The sequence below is a fragment of the Triturus cristatus genome, chromosome 4_2 (assembly GCF_964204655.1).
Source record: "Triturus cristatus chromosome 4_2, aTriCri1.1, whole genome shotgun sequence".
In the NCBI taxonomy this organism is placed as follows: domain Eukaryota; kingdom Metazoa; phylum Chordata; class Amphibia; order Caudata; family Salamandridae; genus Triturus; species Triturus cristatus.
Window position 1 is genome coordinate 385,088,946 of NC_140586.1, and position 19,822 is coordinate 385,108,767.

General features: G+C 43.9%; 1 protein-coding gene across 1 annotated transcript in view; it reads right to left on the minus strand.

Moving 5' to 3' along the window:
* The window catches only part of LOC146833926 (regulator of G protein signaling 5-like), a 255,393-nt gene extending 243,135 nt beyond the window's left edge, over window positions 1–12,258 (minus strand). The window contains exon 1 of the mRNA XM_085601847.1: window positions 11,964–12,258. Within this exon, the coding sequence (XP_085457973.1) occupies window positions 11,964–12,007 (44 nt within the window). The 5' untranslated portion in view covers window positions 12,008–12,258. The remainder of the gene's footprint in view (window positions 1–11,963) is intronic.
* Window positions 12,259–19,822: the final 7,564 nt, after the last annotated feature.

Sequence of the window (19,822 nt, forward strand, 5' to 3'; positions counted from 1 at the left end):
AACTCTATCCCTTGCTCCAAGTTCCATCCCTGCTCACATCTATGGCCTTAATCCTTGTTGTCATTGCGCATGGGCACTAAACCTTACTCCACACGCAGAGCTCCAGCTGGATTTCTTATCTCCCAAACATGCAAATATGTCTGGTTGTTTAAGATTAAGGGGTCAGAGGAATTCAACATCTGCTGCAGCTGTGTGCAAAGTAACTGATGTAAGTGACATGGTGTGCGGCTTCCACACATTGTGAATTGGAAGCTTCAAGGAGTGCTCCTGCGGCCGTAGGGCCTTATTTATGAGGCCTTGCGGCAGTTTTGCGCTTCCGTTGCGTCACTTTTTGTGACGCATCGGCGGCGTAAAATATGCCTCCTGTTGAACCCTATTTACAAAGTGACGCATCTAAGCAGATGCGTCACTTTGTAAACCCTGCATGCAGGGTGGGTGTTCCCACGTAAGTAAGCCTCATAGAAGTGACGCAGTGAAATCTACGAGATTTCACTGCGCCACTTCTAGGGTGGAAATGTGTCAATATCTTACGCCTGCCTCACAGTAGGCGTAAGACTGACGAAGGCCCTTTCACATGGGGCTTGCCCCATGTGAAAGGACACATTGCTGGAGTTGCATCACTTTTATGACACACTCCAGCAATGCGTCACTTTTGCGCCTACAGATACATCAGAAATACTGACATATCTGTAACTCCTTGCGACATGATGCGTCATACAGTAAATATGAAGCATCCATCATGTAGCAAGGAGGGCGCACTGAGAAGTGAGGCATGTCTGCTTTCACGCAGCCATGCGTCACTTCTCATAAATGAGGCCCCCATTGTGATAGTCTTTTCTAGCGCAGAGCTGAGCGCCTTATTTATGAGCTTGACCAGCGCAACGTGAATCCAGTTAACCCAATATTTATCTGAGTTAGAGCTTTAATTTTAGGCAGCACAGTTCGAAAACAGAAAGATGCAATTCTTGCTCACTGCTTCCTAGCTGTAATATCTGAAAACAAACCCCCAGTTCTGGGAAATATCGGGTTAAATTAGTTAACTTTGTACACAACAGGAGCATAAAACAAGCGCTAGAAAAGCTACCTTCTGATGGTCTGGAGCTGTGAGAGAAGCACCTGCTGTTCAAAATATCTCACTGCAAAGTCGTTCAGAAAAAATACAGGAGCCCTATTACTACGCCATATTCAGATTTATATTAGGGACAGGTGAAATATTATGTTGCATGGACAAAATCTAGCAGAAATCCTAGTTACTGAGGTTCGAGGACTTTCTGTTATTCCCTTATTTTTTTAGGTGGGAGACAACTTCCAATAGAAACTGTCTGACAGAACGTGTAGAACTTGATGCGTGTGAGGCCCATGTATCTTACACTAGCAGATTTCACCTCATAACTAGAGGTGTGCGAAAATCGTGTAAGTATGCAAAATGTTGACAAAATTACGCTTAATTAAGTAACTATGCGAAATGCAAATCGTCACTTTGTTCTATATTTTAAACCAAAATGCACTCCTGTGTCAATTTTTGGTGAGAAGACGCATTTAACAAAAGCACCGTGAACAACTACTGCTCGATCTGTTGTTCGCGTGCGTTCACGGTAAAAGGCGTGCTTCACAGTACATGTTTACCGTAAATAGTGTGGAAATAGGTGAAGTGGTGTGGTGTCATTGTTTTGGGAATCGTGCATAACAAACATAGCACAAAATTACACAAATCACGCTGGTGTGAATTACATTTTGTACAAGCCTAGTTATCACTTTTGTGTATGATTTTTTTAGTAGATGAGCGATTGGGGTTTTTTATGCAATATATGCAATTTTCATAAAAACAATATGTATGCTTGAGAACAAATTGCAATTTTGTTGACCCATAAAATACTGGTCCACAGCATCCTTTCCTTGGAAGCTGTACACAGGCCTGTCCCTATTAGAAACTCTTTCACCGTATGACGGTTTAACAAATTCCTTCAGAGGTTTGTCGGGAAGGAGTTTTGGAGCAAGCAGAGTGCATGGGAAGAACTTTCAAAGTTGGGGTTCTCTAGAGCCGAGTGGTTAACTGACGTATCAATGGCCATTGGTTGGTTCAGTGCTGTAAAAGCAAGGCAGGGCTGTGTTATTCTCTGTACAGTGATAAGACTCAGCAGAAGTGTTGCCTGAGCAGCTGGAGAGGTGTGCATTGAGTCTGAGTCCAGATGATTTTGATGGGCACATAACCAGCAGACAAAATCTCCACCCTGGCACTGCTAGACCTCTGTTAAGTCACTGAACATATTTCCTGGGACTTGTCCAGTCTCAGAGCTCCTCCACTGGGACACGTGCAGGCCAGACATAGGCTTGTGCCACTATATAAGCCAGCATCAATGCAGACAGTGCTCAACTTTTACATACAAGGCTGGAGCAATGCTTTGCGGAAAGTTGTGTCACATTAACATTCCCAATGCAAAATGCTCAATTCACCCCATCCCCCATGAAAAATATCTTCTCCGTGCGGCACATGGAAGCATTATATGAATTGGCCAGCTCTGCATACAATGGCTTCTGATGAGAAAAAGAACATAGCTCAGGACATTGCATTGCCCATATGATGCTGCAATCCTTCAGATGCCAACCCACAAACGATGGTCCTTTTTTAGGGTTTGGTTAAGGAGGAGGAATGCTGCCAATGGCAGTCTTAACAAACCCAGGGTTCACACTCTCTATTAAGAGTTGGGGAAACTGCTGGGTTATCATTGGTGTGACTCTGCTGGTTTCATTGGTGGTAACCTATGACTCAGCGGTCTCTTTCAGTGGACCACTGGGTAAATGTGACGGTCAACCCACTCTGATGAGTTTGATAATAGTAGAGCTTTGCTACTGTCAATCATTTTCTCTGCCCGTGTCTACCATATGAGGCATGGCCGAGATCAGCAGGGAAAATGTTAAATTGGTCTGAAATGTAAGGGAAAGGTTTCATGCGAATCTGGGACATTCGCATTATTTTCTACCAGAGAAAATAAACTCTGGCTCTGGTTTTTTTCCTTGAACAAACATTTTTTACAGAGCCAAGTGCCCATTCAGATGAACTTTTTAGACTCCATGGAGGTCTGCAAATTGCGGAAGAGCTGACAATTGAAATAAAGGCTAGCGGGTTTGCAGCGGCCCCAGGAAGGGTCGCACTGGGAGAGAAAATAAGCCCCGATACCAAAATAAAAGTGGCCTTGATTAGTGAACCAAAGAGATAAAAAAGCTGCCCACATTTCCAAACGTAAAGACGTGTTGTGTAGATGTTTTGTAATTTATAAGAAACCGCATGGACTTTGTGCTCTCTGCAGGCAATGTTTTTGGGAATATCATGGAAATCAACAGTAAAAACTCCCCCCACCCGACCATGACACCGGCCCACAAACAAACAAACACTGTCCCACACTGATCTTTCAGGTTCCGCCCTTCCGACACTGCAGATAGCCCTATAGGCCAGCCTGACCTAGACTGAAGGAGCCACACTGTGGTGTGGTGCGCCCGTCCCGACCTGCGGATAATGTGCTCGTAGGAGAGTGGTCTTTAACTGTGGGGCAAGCCCCTGGGGGTCTCAGAAGGGTGGCAGAGAAGGCTGGAAGTCCATTGCAGAAGGCTCAAGCTGATGTGCATTGTTAGAAGACCCTGCTCCGCGCGCTCAAGCTGACCAAAGGAGACCGAGGCCAGTTCTCCTGCTTTCCATATCGCTGCCTTCAGGTGCGCTCAAATAGGTGTCACCGGGAGTCCAGCTGTGCCACCCGCACCTGGCTGCGGATTCACAAGAATCTGCCAGACACAAAGCACAACGCACTGGACGTCACTTCACGCGCTGGCAAAGAGATCAAACAAGATCTGAAATGCGTGTCCTGCGCCACAAGAGCAGGGAGAGGGAGCAGGGATTTTCGTAACTTGACTTCCTTAGAGGCAAGGACAGCGCATGCATTTTAGATAATATTCAATTTATCATGTACGCAAATGAATATTGCTACATAACTTAAGAATGACATTTTTCAAAGCGCACTGAAAAAGCTGCATATTCTTTTCACTTCATGGTATTACCATCAAGCCATAGGACACCCATAATATCTGCTTCGTCACAATTACAGCTTGATTTGTGCTGGCAAGGACTCCAATGTATGCTAAACAGGTCAAGGGCATATCATTGCAGCAGAGGGACAACCAACTTAATTATTCTACAGGGCCAGATCTTGTTAGCTACCTACTGCACAAGGACATATGCAACAGCTGCATTAACCAACTGAGCAATCTTACTACGATTTGTACCTGAAATCTGCAGAACAGTGCTGTACACAATACACTTTAATATTACTGCTAAACTGCAACGCTCTTATCACATGGTGCATGTAAGTGCAGTTGTATGTGTATGCACATATGTGTATGTACTATGTGCGCACCAAACACATGCATGTAATTGTGTGCACGCAATCTGTTACCAAAGTGTTGCAGTTTATGTCTTTTGCACAGTGTTGCAAAGGGGCCAATTACTGAAAAGGGCTTAAAGGCGCTGATTTGCCTTAAGCAAGATGGACAGTGGTACAGTAAGAGCTGCAGATTAGGAGATTGCCTTGAAGCACACAGAATACTGGTGCCTGGGGACTCCATTGACTGAGTAGATGAGGGCAGACTGAAATGGGGTTGCATGGGCAGAGAGAGACAAGAGAGTGGCTCTGGGATCTAATGGGCATGTGTTCAGGGATTAGAGAGCATAGGGTTGTATTATGAATCGAGAGAGGCATTGAGGGCTAGCAGAGGTACTTTGGAAATATCTGACTGTCAGCCGGGAGGGCCGGAAGGCAAGCTGAGGTGATCTGTCTGACTGTGCGATTTCTTCAAACACAGGTGGCGGCCCCTCAGAGGCTTTGGAGACTAAGATGGTTGGGCTAAAGGTTGGTTAAGGCTTGCTGACAGTAGAGGTTTATTCAATTAGGAGCGGTGTGTTGCAGCAGCCAGAGTGGCTGACTCCAGAGTCTTGTGTTTGAATCCCCAGTGGCAGCTCAGCTCAGCATCATGTGATTGTGGGCAATAGCTCCCTTAATCTCCCGACGACCACCGCGCCTCGATACCCTTAAGGGTGATAAGTTGAGTTTTACAAATCTGGAATTAAATGTGAGGGACAGCAAGGGCTTCTGAGGGTTAGTAAGGGGTTAACTGAGGACTTCTAAGGGTCTTTTTGGTCATCTGTTGTCAGTAGAGAGTGAACAATGATTGTCTGAGAACGGGTGACAGGGTCTGTGAGAAGATGGAAACAGAGTAGATGGATCTGTGGAATGAGCCATGGTAGAGTGGGTTGGAACAGTGCCTGGGGATCATCTAAGTGTGCTGATAGACACTGAAAAATGTAACTACCAGCTAAGAGGTTGTGATGAGAGTTGAGGGTAGGCTGAGGGTGCCTCAGGACAAGCAGAGGGCCTCTTAGGGCGGATGAGTACTAGCATTTAGTTAGCTGAAGTATAGCTTGTGAACTCTTAGAGTGAGCGGTGTGTTTATGAGGGCCGGTTGATTGCTCGTGAGGACTGGCCGGAGGTACTGCTGCTACCAGCTAAGGGCCAGAGAACCATGACACAATTTGTGATGACAAGTCGGGTACCTTCTTTACAACCAGAAGAAAGGTTCATTAACAAGTCCCTGCTGCCAGAGGAGACCAGTATCCCCATGTTTGTCTAACTTCTGGTATTCCACCTGTTCGTTCTGTGAGGTTAGGTAGCTTTGCTGCTGCTTTTCTTCTGCCTGTTTTGTGTCTGAGCGGATCATGCAGAGCTACTTCTCTGTACCTGCTCTGTGTTGTGTGTTGTGTTTTGTGGAAGGGGTGAACTTAGGCTAACATTCTGAACCTGTTCTGTGGGTATGAGGTAAGCTACCACTGCTCCTGGCTGTGCTGTGTCTTTTCAGTATGTGTGATGTAAGATTCCACTGCTGCTGTTGCCTTTGGTGTATGCACTGTTGGGCACTCATTACATTTAATGTTTAGTGGACAGGGTGGAGGTGTGTACCACTGAATATTATATTTATTCTGCTTCTTTGAGCTTAGCCCAAGCCCACTAAATATTTCAACAGAGTAAGCCGCTTGCTGCGCCCAGACACTATTTGTTTACTCAATGGGAAATCACCATAAAACATTTGAGTACATTCTTAGTATCATTGGGATGTTACATTTAATTGAATCAGAGATAGTGAAAACATACAGATTAATGAATTATTAACTAGGATTTTGAGTTACTGCTGTAAGTGAGGGTGAATACTCTTTCGTACTAAAAGCTTGCAAGGATATTTGATAGTATTTTATGTCCAGCATAAAAGGATAGTATGTAACACGCTGACAATGGAGGGCCTTATTTATGAAGGCATGCAACACTTTTATGCTGCCGTTGCATCACATTTTGTGACGCTGCTGCAGCGTAAATAATGCGTCACGTTGCGCCATATTTACAGAGTGAAGCATCTAAGCAGATGTGTCACTTTGTAAAGGCCTCCACTGCATTATACCTGCGTCAGGTAAAATGTATGCAGGGTGGGCGTTCCCCCGCAATAAAGGGTCGTAGAAGTGGCGCAGTGAAATCTATGAGATTTCACTGCAACACTTCTAGGACACTACTGCGTCAATATCTTATGCCTGCCTCAAAGCAGTCATAAGACTTATGCAGGCCCTTTCACGTGGGGCTTGCGCCGTGTGAAAGGACACATTGCTTGAGTTGCGTCTATTTTCAGATATACCCCAGCAATTTGTCACTTTTGTGCCTACAGATACGTCAGTAATAGTGATGTATCTGTAACTCCTTGCGACATGGAGCGGTGTACATTAAATATGGCGCATCCACGGTGTCGCTAGGAGGGCACAGTGAAAACTGTTGCAGCGCTGTTTTCTCACAGCGATGCAACAGTTTTCATAAATGAGGCCCTGAGTATTTATCATGAGCAGGAACAACATGGCCCTTTTTTATCCCACAGAGTATTGTGCCCTGTTAGAAACGGGGAAGGTAGCCTGAGTGATCTGTGTGACAAATCATGGAGACTGGCAAATGTTTGGAACCAATGAAAAACAGGAACTGTTCAAGAGAGGGAATAATATAAAACAATCAGTGGCAAAGCCAATTGCTCTTGCCTTTTCAAACTATGCTTTGACAATGCTTTTTGCTGATGCAACAAATCAAGAAGACCAGCTACATTTTGGAAAATATTAAAAAAACACACTGATTGGGAACGTGTAAGGAGTAGGCACAATATAAAACAAATATTGGCAAAGCCAATGCGTCTTGTCATTTTGACTATTGCTTCTTGGATTTGGCAATGCTTTTTGCAGATGTTGTTTAGAAGCAGCAAAAACAAATGCTTTTCCCAATGCTGCGCAGACACAGCAAGAAAAAAAGAGGGCAATTATGTGTCCACACATGTGCGTGTCAAGTCACTATGGCAGCCCATTGTAATACCAGGCAGGCGTGCACATATAGCACTGTGGGGCAAAAATGTTGTATATTCTTTCATTTACCTATCAAATATGGCAGATACCACCTGGAGCGGTATTTTTTTTTTCTAAACGAATTTAAAATGCACCAAAGCTCTTTCTAAAAACAAAGCTTCCTGGAAGTGAATGGCAGCTACAGGGTCCTTCAAAGAAAAAACAATCTGCTTAAAGGACTGTGATTGAAGGGTTGGGTGAACAATGGTGGAGTGGATTGGAGAGCACATGTGGAAAAGCATATTAAAGGGTAAAACAACTGGAATGGGGTAGGGGACCAAAGGAGAAGCTGGAGGTCAGGAATATTTTTTTTTTTTAAATGGCAGGGTGAAGGAATCAATGGACACGCTGGGTGTAAGAAGAGGAGGTAGAAACATGCAGTGTGGTGGGTGGATAATTCAGTGGGGAAGCAGCACATGAGTTAAAGAGCAAGAAAACACTTGCACTCTCATGGACTTCTAAAAGAAAAAGAAAAAAGTAGTTTCCAGACTGTCAGCAGGGGAAGGTTACAAGTCATCCTCTCAAAAGGATGGTAAAGAAGCTAAGCTCCATAGGAGGGACAAATAGATGACGCAGAAGGAAAGTCATCAAATAAAAAGCTACCAAATGAGAATGACAAGAAAGCCAGCCAATAGTAGGCAAAGGGCCAGGACAAAGCCTGGTGCACGTTTTGAAATGGCCCACAATAGGTCTTTCGACAATAGGCAGATAAAAACAGTATGTAAGCAACACCTAAAATTAGGAAGACAGAAAAAATAGACGAAGTTTACCAGAAAGCACGAAAAATAGCTGTTCGGGAATAGGAATGTGCAGCCACAACACTTTTTCCAACAACCATCCTGAAATTCAGAATAAATCTCTGCAACTTCGTGAAGTTCCAAAGTGTCATGCTTTCTTGGCATTTAAAGAAAAATCAAGGCTTTTCTCAACAATGTATGTCACAAAATGTGACCACCCAGAAACAATTTCTGCAAATATTATCCTCTGTGCATAGAAAAAGTATCCAAAGGTACACTTCTAGATGTATTCTATTTCCATTTTCCATTATTTAGGGTTTGACTAGAGTGAAAATGATCATGCAAAGTGCAGAAAGAACTTTGCAGATGTGAAGGTGATCCTAAACTCGAAGTTCAACTTGAAAAAGTGTGAAAATCAGGCACGCCCCAAAATCTTACTGGTGTAAAAGGAAACAGAATATTTGAGCACCAACAACTGAAGAGAAGGATTAGAGGCGTGAAAACACTGAGAACAGGCGCTGATTTTAAATGCAGTGAAGTCAGAGATTGGAGAGGAGGCAGTGAGTATGAGAAAGCAGGAACATTGGCAATTTCTCAGCAGAGGGAAAGGTATCAGAAATGCAGATCATCTGAACTTGATGAGGAAAAGTTAAAAACCAACAATAAGTAAAATTGAAACAGACACCAAAAATGGCAGATTTCGGACAGCAAGGTTTCCATAACATAGCACGTGTTTTTGTGAAGTGCACGATGGCACAAGTCTGGGGTCTCTTGGTGCTGAAATAACATGTTTATTGTTTGTTACCCTACTCAGATGAGACTCCTTTTATTAACCTCAAAATGATAAAAGGCTGAGGCTGAGCTAACCCTGGGGGATTCAAACCTGTAGCGAGGAGCTCACACACAGATCCCCGAGGGATGCATAGTCCACTGACGCACCAACCCGCGTTGTCCAGCACCTGCTGAGTAAAGAGTGGACGACACAGAGCTGGGAGTAGGGAGCTGATAGGTGGACACATCTGGAACGCGAGAACCTCTACAGGGCGAGAAGAGAGGCTGAGAATAGAGAGAAGCCTCAGCAGGAACTGCCGAGAAAAGGAACAACATCTGTGAGACCGAAATGTGCGGAGGAGACTGACAACAGCAGCGGGCGTGGGAACCGACAAGCGCCGAAGACAGACTATCGACACCTCTGGGAGCGTGAAACTCTCAGAGGAGGGGCAGACACCAGGTATCCCGGGGACCGGGACCTGCTGAAAGGTGGATTCATATACAAAAGTAGAGAACCCAGGAACTGATGATAAAACGGTGAGATTTTAAAAACGGGTTAATCTGTAGCTGCAGAAAGCGGGACAGACACAAAAAGTAGGGACCTCAGGAGGGACCCAGCTACCAGAAGCTGCAAAATCCAGAATCTACTCGTGTACAAACAAACAACGTCAAAGAATGAAGGTGAATGCGAACTGCAGGCGGCTTCTGATTTCGCAGAGACCACCGATGAGTGGCTAATAGAGAGGATGTGGCGTTACGGCTAGACCTGCTGACTTTGGAAACTGGGAACCAGATTGGAATCCCGGCGTCATCCCAGCACCGTGTGATTCTAGGCTACATCGCTTAATCTCTCCGTGCCCGGAAAAAAAATCGACTTTGTGCAATGTAACTGGTGCTCAGGTAAAGCCCGCCAAAGCCCTCGGGCATAAAACTGCACAATTAACAGTGGCTAATGCATGAACTTCTCAGGAAAGAGACCTAATAATGGAGAGGAGTTCTTGGCTTTAACGGACCACGTTGTGGGAAAGTAGGGGGGCGGGGGGCTCACTGAAAAGAACACCAGGCTGGTCAGTGGTGGGGAGGCAGAACATACCTTGGGCAGAGAAGGACCAAAGTATGCTTTCAGGACAAAATGGAATACCAACTCTTGGGGACACTGCTGAACTCAGGCACATTTTGCAAGAGGTACAGTGAGCAGGGCGTATAGAGAAGAGGGATACTGGGCCGAACAATGACAGAGATCCAGAAAGTTCAGTTGTAGCAAAGGGCAGCGCCGCTATCACCGGCAAGGACCCGTTCTTTGACTGGAGGGCGAGTGGTTGAAAAGTTTCAGCATTCCGTCCATCACCTTGTGTTTCCAATAGCAGGACGTGTACAACCTGACCCGAAAGCATACACTTAAGGCAGGTGACTGAGGAATGCCAGCGACCGGTGTGAATAGGGCACTATGTGCCAGGTGACACAAATGGTTCTATTGTCACGTGAAATGTATGAATGGCCACTGGAAAATCTCGCTTGTAGAATGGAAGCATTTTCGGCGCAAATATGAATTTGCCACATTCACCACATAATCGATTGCCTGCTGTATAATAGGCAGACTGTAGCACCAAAAAACTGTGGCCAAAACTGACCAAAAGTTATTAAACTTGTTGTGGACAGCATGTACGGCAGCAGTGTGAGTTTTGTGAAAGTTGTGTTCACCGTCAGCTCTTCACTGTTATAATTAGCCATTTAGACAGGTGTCAATGTTACCCGGCAAGTGAAAACACCTCTGATCGATGGACTGGGAAGTATTTCTTCATAGCAGAAAACAAACCCTAAAATACTCTAATGTAATTCAAGTATGAAGGACCGAATAATTCCTTTGCTGTCTTTTTAATGTGTTCTTTTACCACAAATTAATATGCACATCACAGACACTGTTCGCAAAGCTGCAGTTATAATAGCAAGGCAATCAGACCTGAAAACAATCACCGACATGTTTAATTTCTTTTTAATTCTCCATATATTTAACCCTAAAAAACATCCTCGTGAGAGACGTATATAAAATGCATACTATATACTCTAATGCTCTATTTTCCACTGAATAGAGGTGCCACGTATTAACTTTTCTTTCCCTCTGCATAATTTCGTATATCTTGCCACATAATATTCTTCTTCTGCCGCATAATTCTAGTGGCCCTGACTGTAGGTTTTTTAGCAGACAGGTGCAATCACACAAGAGTGTTACCAGTTCTTGGACTAGGGTCCAATAATGCGCGTTTGCCTTTCATCCCCATTCACCTCACATTGAACTCTTCAAACAAAATAAATGCAATCAACGCACATCATAGTGTGTGTCCAGTCATGATCTGGACGAAGGCTCTGCTCTGCAGTCCCATAAAGCAAGAGGCAGCGGGTGTGGATTGCTACCGGTGGAGACAGGTGCGAAGTGCTATTTCCATCTAGGTTAGGCATTGGTGTGATTGTTCAAGTTATTGTGTTTATGTGTCTTGTTCGTCGAATGAAAATAATCATCTTTGTGACTGCAATGCACGGTGAGACAATAATAAATGTACATTTGTCAGGTTTCATTGTCTGTGAAATGTGTATTACGAGTGAGCGTGTGAACTTGGACGACCCCAGTACACCATTCACAGAAAAACACATAAACGACATAAAGTGCACTTGTAAAGCGCGCACTCATTCCGAAAGGTTTGTTGGCGCTATATACCCGATGTGTGTTATTACAATCCTTAGCCAAATTAATTATCATAATTTTATCGAGCTAGTGAAGATGGAAGGCTGGTACAGCAACATGAGATTAGGGCACCTGACACTTTTACAAGCATTCACTGAAAACCGATTGCATCCTGTTACGTTGAATATACTCAAGCGCACACACGTGTAACACTTCAGACACACATGAAGCACATCCGGGGTGTCTGCGGATTCGTGTGTAGGAGCTAGGAATCCCAAAAGTTACAGCGGGGTGCGGCATGCTTCCTCACCTTTCCAGGCATGTGTGTGGCAGCGCAGCTAGTCCTTTGCACATCTTTGCTCGCGGAGGAGGCTGCTGCTGGGGTGTGAAAAGGTCGGTTCTTGTCTTTTATGCACGGCCAGTCGCGGAGTGTTCGTCTCTCTGGGTTTTGTGAGTCTCTGGATGCGCTCGCGCTTCTCAGAAGTATATAGAGGCTTCTTCCTGGAGGCCTGCCAAGCTCCCGGCCAATCACATCGTCCCGAAAGCGAGCAGGCTTGAGAGAAGGGACAGCCTGCAGCCCTCCAACACTAGCGTACCTCTTTGTGAACTCGACTCACCCATAAACAGCCCTTCAGGAGTCTTCGCTGCTCAGCTTTATTTGTTTTTAATCAATACCGTGTGATAAACCAGCCTTAAAATGATTTAACTTTTATTTGAAACACGTTACACCTTCTGTTAATTTTCAAATGTTGTACATCGTGTTAGCTTTCAAAATGCACAAATCTAACCCAATCTTAGAAAGTACATATCCTGCCTTTATCAGGAAAAAACGGTGCAATGAGGATGCACTTAAAGTTGTAAAAAAAAAGGCTAGTGTGTTAGTGCCTCTGCAGTAGAGATCTGTCTGAAACTTGCAGGCTCCAAATTCCGTAATGCCAGCGGATCTATTTACCCTCTCTCGCTAATGACGTCATAAAAATGAGTGCCAACTCTAGATGTAATAGTTGCTGTGTTGCAATCTTTATAGCGAAAATGAACCCATCCAGAGCTTTAATTGGGCTGGGTTTCGCCGGGTCTCAGACCCAGTAGTAACTAAAACAGACATGAAACAGGCGGTGCAGGCCCAGGCATGCAAGTAGGCCTCATGGCAGGATGCCAACATGAAACACGCACACACAGTTACGGTGTCGACAGTAGCCACAAACTACCATCTGCCACCTTTATTTATCTCCTCGGACCCAGCCCGCCCTCAGAGTGAAAGCTGGATACTTTGTGTTGTAGGGGCCGGCTGGCACTCTACAATCTGCATTGGGCTCTCTAATCATGTTCCCAACTTTACTTGCAAAACGCTGAATGATTTCTAAACAATGAATGTAAAAAAAGTTAAAGTAATCCATGTCAGTGATCCAGTTCCTGTTTATATTTCACGTTGTACTTAATCTTGCATTCCGTAAGAGTGTTAGTTATTTCCAAGATGCTGTGTGTTTTTTTTCTCCGTATGTTAATCTTGCATAGTTTCGACTTTTAACAGAGTAGCTTTCAAGCATTTATATTGGACCACAATTGCTGGCTCCGGAGTTGAGGCTGAAGGCAATGCGAGCCTCTCACAAGTGCCTGTCAGTGGATCAAAAAGGTGTTCAAAATACATGGTCATCCAATTCTTGGCCTCTCCACGGAACACACAGAACAATGGTCACATATTCCAGTTTCGGTTGTGATTCTTTACAGAAGTGTGTGAAGTAGGTACACAGATGTCAAAATATTGACAAGGTGAAAGCAAAAGGAAATGCAGGGCTTGCAGGTGAGTGGATGCTTTGTGTGTTTTCATATAGTACTTACTAGCACCGAAGAGGCATTGAAGAGCTTTACAGTGAGTATCAGGCTCCTCTGGAGCCCAAGGTTAGTGGGTGATAAAGTGGTTATTATTGATTATTGGGATTAGTCATGTGCTCTCCGGAAATCATTCCATGCATTTTCTCCTGTTTCTTTGTGGCAGATTAAATTAATTGGAGTTAGGTGGGATCGTTAGTGGGGTTTTTGCTGGTTCATGCAAATGGCTGGTGAGATAGATAGGCTGGTAAAGATTATATATATGGTAGGTTGCAGTGATCAGGTTTTACAAAAGTAAAGTTTGTGATCTATTAAATTGAGTGTGAGTCATTTGGTGAAATAATATAAGGCAGGTAGGCATGAGACTGAGGGACCGATGTACGACCCTTCAATTTTGCGACTCGCAAATTGCGTCGTTTTGCTCCTCGTAATTTGTGACTTGCAAAATGGAATTTACAACAGTGTCTCAGACACTGTTTGTGATTCCCAATAGGGTCGCAAACGACCTGCCTTATTAATATTCATGAGGCAGGTCGCAATTTGCAGCCGCATTGGGAATGGCCAGCATTCACAGGGATGGTGGCCTGCTGGGACAGCAGACCACTGATAGAACGCTTACAGCACTCTAAATTGCATGGGTGCGCTATACTCATGGTTTAAATGCACTCACATGTATTTCTATTGTTTGCAGTGTTTTACAATTATTAAGATGCATTTACTCACATTATATTAACATTGAAATATAGTGTGCACATTCAAGTAGGATTTTACATGTATTAGAGACATTCATAATTCCTTTATGTGTAATGTGCAGGGTGAAATTATATTCGTGCAAACATAACCGTCTTTAGTTTAAGTTGCCTGAATTGTAGGCCCAACTGTAAGTTGTTTTGAGTTTCGTTTCTCCTTGGTTGCTCAAGAAATAATTAAATGAATTCTTTTGTACGCGAAGATAGTGTGTTCTCATCCTACTGCAGGTGCAGGAATTCAGCCTCGTTATTCTTAGATTTAAGGAGATACCCAGAATATCTTTGAAGAAGGCTGGAAGGCGAGAAGGGAGGAAGCCTTTTGTGTTTGGCCTGCCTGGGAACCAAAGCCACTGGAAGACGAAGACAAATTAATTAAAGCTACTGTGGAAGAAATGTTACAATGGAAAGTTTTACTATGTGAGGTATTGTGGGCTGAACACAATCTTTTAGTATGATGCGCAGGGAAAGAGTCTAGAGACTTCTGCTGACTCTCGGAGGAAAAGGATAGAGCGAGCTCCATAGCCATAAGCTATTAGACCCATTTGACGTGAGTACTTCTTAGGAAGTCAACACGTGCTGACACCTTCGGGATTTGATATAAGAAAGATTGGTAGGACTCTCATTTAGAGCAGTGTAGGGAAAGATATTTTTCTTTGTTTTGTGTTCCTCCCAGATGAAAAGAGAACTGGACTCAGCCTCTATTCTTTGCTGTGTTTCGATTGTAGAGTTCATCATATTATGCCTTTTGTGCCGTATGAATTATATTCGTAGACTTGGCTCTGTATTGATTTTTATGTATCTATATACTCTGATATTGAGGTGTGTTTATATTCAATTATTTTTGGCCTTATAATAAATCTACACTATTGAAATTCGGAGTCTGTGGTCCTTTAGAGTATGACTAAATTGAAAGTATAATCTTGAATTGTTTTACTACCCTCTACCACTTTTACCAAGCAAATAAAAGACCATCAGTCATAACTTTAGTAGTGTAAGTAGGGAAGACAATTTGGCATAATCAAATGGTAGCAGAGGATGGTTTGCTTCTAAAAGGGAGGGGAGAAAAGAGAAATTAAGAGTAGATTCGGCAGAATTATAGAGCTTTGGACAGAGCAGAAGACGGCGCAGTTGATGGAGGTCAGCGGACACTGACCGTGCGGCAGAAACAGTTGTAGCGTGAGTATGAATCTGCGTGGTGTGTTAAATTGCGGTAATGAATTAATTGTGTGATGTCTTGCGAAGTTGAAATGCTAGTTGAGTGATTGTGGGTTTATCGGTATACTGGTCTGGACACGTGCGGATCAGGATGTTTGGTTAGCGGACTCAAGAGAAGTCCAAGATCCCGGGATAGTTTTGTATTTGTAATTGTCTGATCAAAATTGTGGGTGTCGTGAAGCGCTATCGACGATCCACTTGTGATAGGGGACTTTGTGTGTATGCAGGAGTAAGTCGCTGTAGAAAGCCTCAGGTACCGGAGGTGGACTATAGCGATTGAGTGATCAACGCAGGTCGGGGGTCACAGCGGATGATTGTTCTTGTAAGAGTGTTCTATCGATCTTTTAGTAGACAGACAATTACTTATTTTATGTAACTGTAAGTTATTGTGACTGTATAGGAGCAGTTACTTGGTATAATAACTTTTGGATAAACAGTTACTTTTAGTGCGAATGTGTGAGCAAGTGTACGAGGTGAAATTGTAAAGGCGGGTGAGCCACTGCAAAGAGTGAGCAGTGACATCAGTGTGCGCTATGCTGGGATTGGTCGGTTGGTGTAACGCCGCGGTGGGATTGGTTGAAGTTCGTCCGAAGCTGAGTATTGAACTTTGAGTTGCAAATAATTGATTTTCAATGATGAGATGTTTTAAGGTGTTGCGAGATTTGTGTAGAGGCGACACAGGGGTGTTGACTCGCGTTGGAGAAGAAGCGCCACCAGAGGACATCCGGCACATTATATGGCAACAAATGTAGGATTACATACAAATGTGTGGTTGCAAAAGTAGCATAAAATAACAGAGAAAGAGGGTGAATTGTTTTTCCGTCGGTATAGGTCATTCCGAATGGAGGTGCTGTTTTAGCTGAGGGGAGTGATGACTTCTCTGAAACCTCCCCCAGACCAACACAATTTAAGGCATTAGATGCATGGATGAGAGCATCAATTGCAAAGAGAAGAGAAGTATAACAGGGAAGAATGAAGAAAACAATGAAGGCATATCATGATGCTAGATGGGATGCACAGTTGAAGAGATGGAGACTAGAGTAGACACCATAGAGGGAGAACAATTGTATCCATTTAGGTTGTTAGAAGGAGGGTCTGGAGGAAAAAGTAAGACAGAAGAGGACAGTGATACAGATGACAGTTTTCTTGATAGATTGCTAGCAGAACGTCCTCCACCTTGTGAATCTAGGTCGGAGCCGGAACAGACATAGCGGACAGAGGAAGTGTCAGGAGTGGGACGAACGGGTTCAGAGTATCAGACCACCGGAGTAAGAGGGAGGATTTTAGTAGGAACACAAATTCCAGGAGGGTCTGGAGGGATAAGGTACGCAGATCATGAGTCAAATGAAACTGCGTGTAACATGTGGTTACCAGAAGCCCTTTCAGTACCAGTTACTATTGGATCAGTTGTTTTGATATATAACCCTAGAGAGAGAACAAGTGGACATCAACAGCAAACAGGAGCAGGGGAAGAGACTATATCAGGAGGAAGCCTTACGATGTGTGGAATGGGTACGGCCCAGATACCAGTGGAAGCTAATACCCCACTGCCAGCTACAGTGGATCCATCAAGAATGGACAGTGGGTCAGAACGAAGGTGAACAGGAGCTTTGGCAACTTCTAGGTCAGATATCAGAATGTGGGTTCCACCGATGAGGGAGTCAATGATACAGAGTGAGGAAAGAGAGATGAGATGAGAAGCACCCAGAGCAGCACTGTTGGGGCCACATGTGATGTGTGCAGGAAATCATTGGAGAAGTTGAAGTTGAGAGAGAGAAAGTCACCCAGTTGTGAAAATGGAGGAAAGTGGGGGTCCAAGGAGAACACAAAGTTGCGACAGGGAGGAATTGGGAAGTGAAAGAGATCAGAATGTGTTACAGGTTGCATTGAAGGCACCGTTGTTAGATGTGGTGAGATTAAAAGCAGAAACTGATGAGGTGATTGAAGGGAATATGCAATTGGACAGAATTGAGACTTATGACCCAAGCGAGTTGCTATTCGTAGCTAAGGACATTACCAGAAGGGCAAAGAGAGCTCATGATGCCTTGTCACAATTGGCACGAAGGTATGAGGTGGATTTAACAAAGACTAAAATGATGCAGGGAACCTGCCAATTGAATTATACAGATAAGGAATTGGAAGAGAAGCGAACAATAGGGTTAAAGGCACAAATTAGGGAACTGGTGATAGGGATGTGAGCTTGGAAAGAATTAGACAGATGGGAAGAAAGGTGGGCCAAAAAGAAGAGCGCCAGGAATGGTATAGGAAATATTCCGCCTCCGGGTGGAGTGATGGGAACAACAGGAAATTTCCCTTTGAGAGAAGTACAAAATGGAGGTTATGTACACGTACCATGGAGTAGGGGCGATTTGGCAGCCTTCACTAATGATTTTCCTCGGCTGAGGGAAAAACCTGCCGATTGGTACAAACAACTATATCGGTTTGTTAAGATTTAAAAGGTGTTATGGATTGATTTGAATACCTTGTTTGATATAGTGGTTCCAGGTGATTTGTGGACTGCATGTAAAGTTGCCATTGATTGGCCCGCTGCAGAACCAGCTAGGGATCCGTTGACTCATGGTCCTTCACCTGAGGTAATGAAGAAATACGAGCAAGTGATTACCTCGTTACAATCAAAGGTAGCTCCTCAAATGTTGATTGGCTTAAAATCGATCATACTACTCAAGATCCTAAATAGTCGATACATGACTATTATGAGCAACTGTTAGTGGCTTTTAAACAGCATAGTGGATTGGACGCAATTGAGCAGAAAGACATGGGACAGTTTGTCTCAAAGTTTGTGTTGGGATTGAAATCTGATATTAGCTTGAGGATACAGACACACTTGATCTGTTGGCAAAACAAAACGATAGACGAAATTCTGCGTTATGTAAAATACTGTAGTGATCAGGTGGAATCGACACAAAAGAAAGTGAAAGACAACGTGATGCTGGTACAACTGAGGAATGCCGAAAGGCCTGATCAGATATATGGGGTTGGAGGAGGAATGGGTCGCGGTAGAGGAAGTGGTAGAGGAATGGGTCAACAAATGGTATCCCAACCTGGACAGGGAAGAGGAAGAGGAATGGATGCAGATTGGGTAGCGAATCAAAAGAAGGTCACTGCCTGTCATTTGTGTCACAAAATCAGACATTGGAAGCGCGAGTGTCGATTCAATCCAGCAAACCAAATACAGAACGAGGGAGAGGGACAAATACCCGAGATTTTGAACATTGTGACTAGACCTAGGTCCATGTATCAGAGAGGATGTGAGCCACAAATGCAGATACCTCAACCTCCAAGAATACCTACCAATAATCAGGTGTATCACCAGATGCTCTATTTTGAAATCCAAGACAGATTTGACTGAACTCAAGACCCTCATGAGTATAAGAGGGAGGTGCAGGAAGATTGCACTTTGGGTGCAGCCTTAGAAGTAGATCAGAGTGGACCATTTGTAGATGCAGAGGTGAATGTAAATCCTGTTACCTTTTTATTAGACACTGGAGCTGCGTGCTCCACAGTAAGAACGTAATTTATCTCTTTCAAGAGAATCGATCCAAGTGGTAGGAGTTTCTAGCCAGAGAATGACTAACCCGTTAACAAACGAGTTACCTGTGAGAATAGGAAAATTCCAAGATAGACACAAATTCGTTGTGTGCAATTCGAGTCCAGTCTGTCTTTTGGGGTGTGATCTTTTGTGTACGCTAAATTGTACAATATCTTGCACTCCGAGAGGTGTGGAGTTGCAAACCTGTGATGACGATGCAGATTTTAAAATGACCAATATGAACTTGTGTGCAGAAGTAATTGTGGTTCTCATGGCAGAGGAGTTGCCACATGATTTGAGGGACTCCGTTTCTCCAAAAGTGTGGGATTTTATGGGTGAGGAGATAGGATTGATTCGAGGGGTTGAACCTGTCAAGATACAGATCAAACCAAATGCTGAATTTTCACGAACTCCGCAGTATAAATTGTCTCCAGAATATGTGGCTGGAATAAGACCTGTGATTGAGTTTATGATTGCACAAGGCATTCTTAAAGAGATCAGAGGAAGTCCCTGCAACTTGCCTATTATGGGACTACAGAAGCCTAGTGGCAAGTACAGAATAGTGCAGGATTTTCGCAGGGTCAATGAAATTGTGATCCCATGTTGTCCTGTGGTACCGAATCCAGCCATTATATTATTTCAGATACCATGTGAGGCAGAATGGTTTACAGTCATAGATTTATGCCAGGCATTTTTCTCCATACCACTACATGAAGACAGACAGTTTTTATTTTCATTTAGGATGGAAGAACGTGTGTTAACGTGGTGTCGTATCCCTCAAGGGTATACAGAAAGCCCCTCTATATTTAGTCTGTGCTCGAAGAA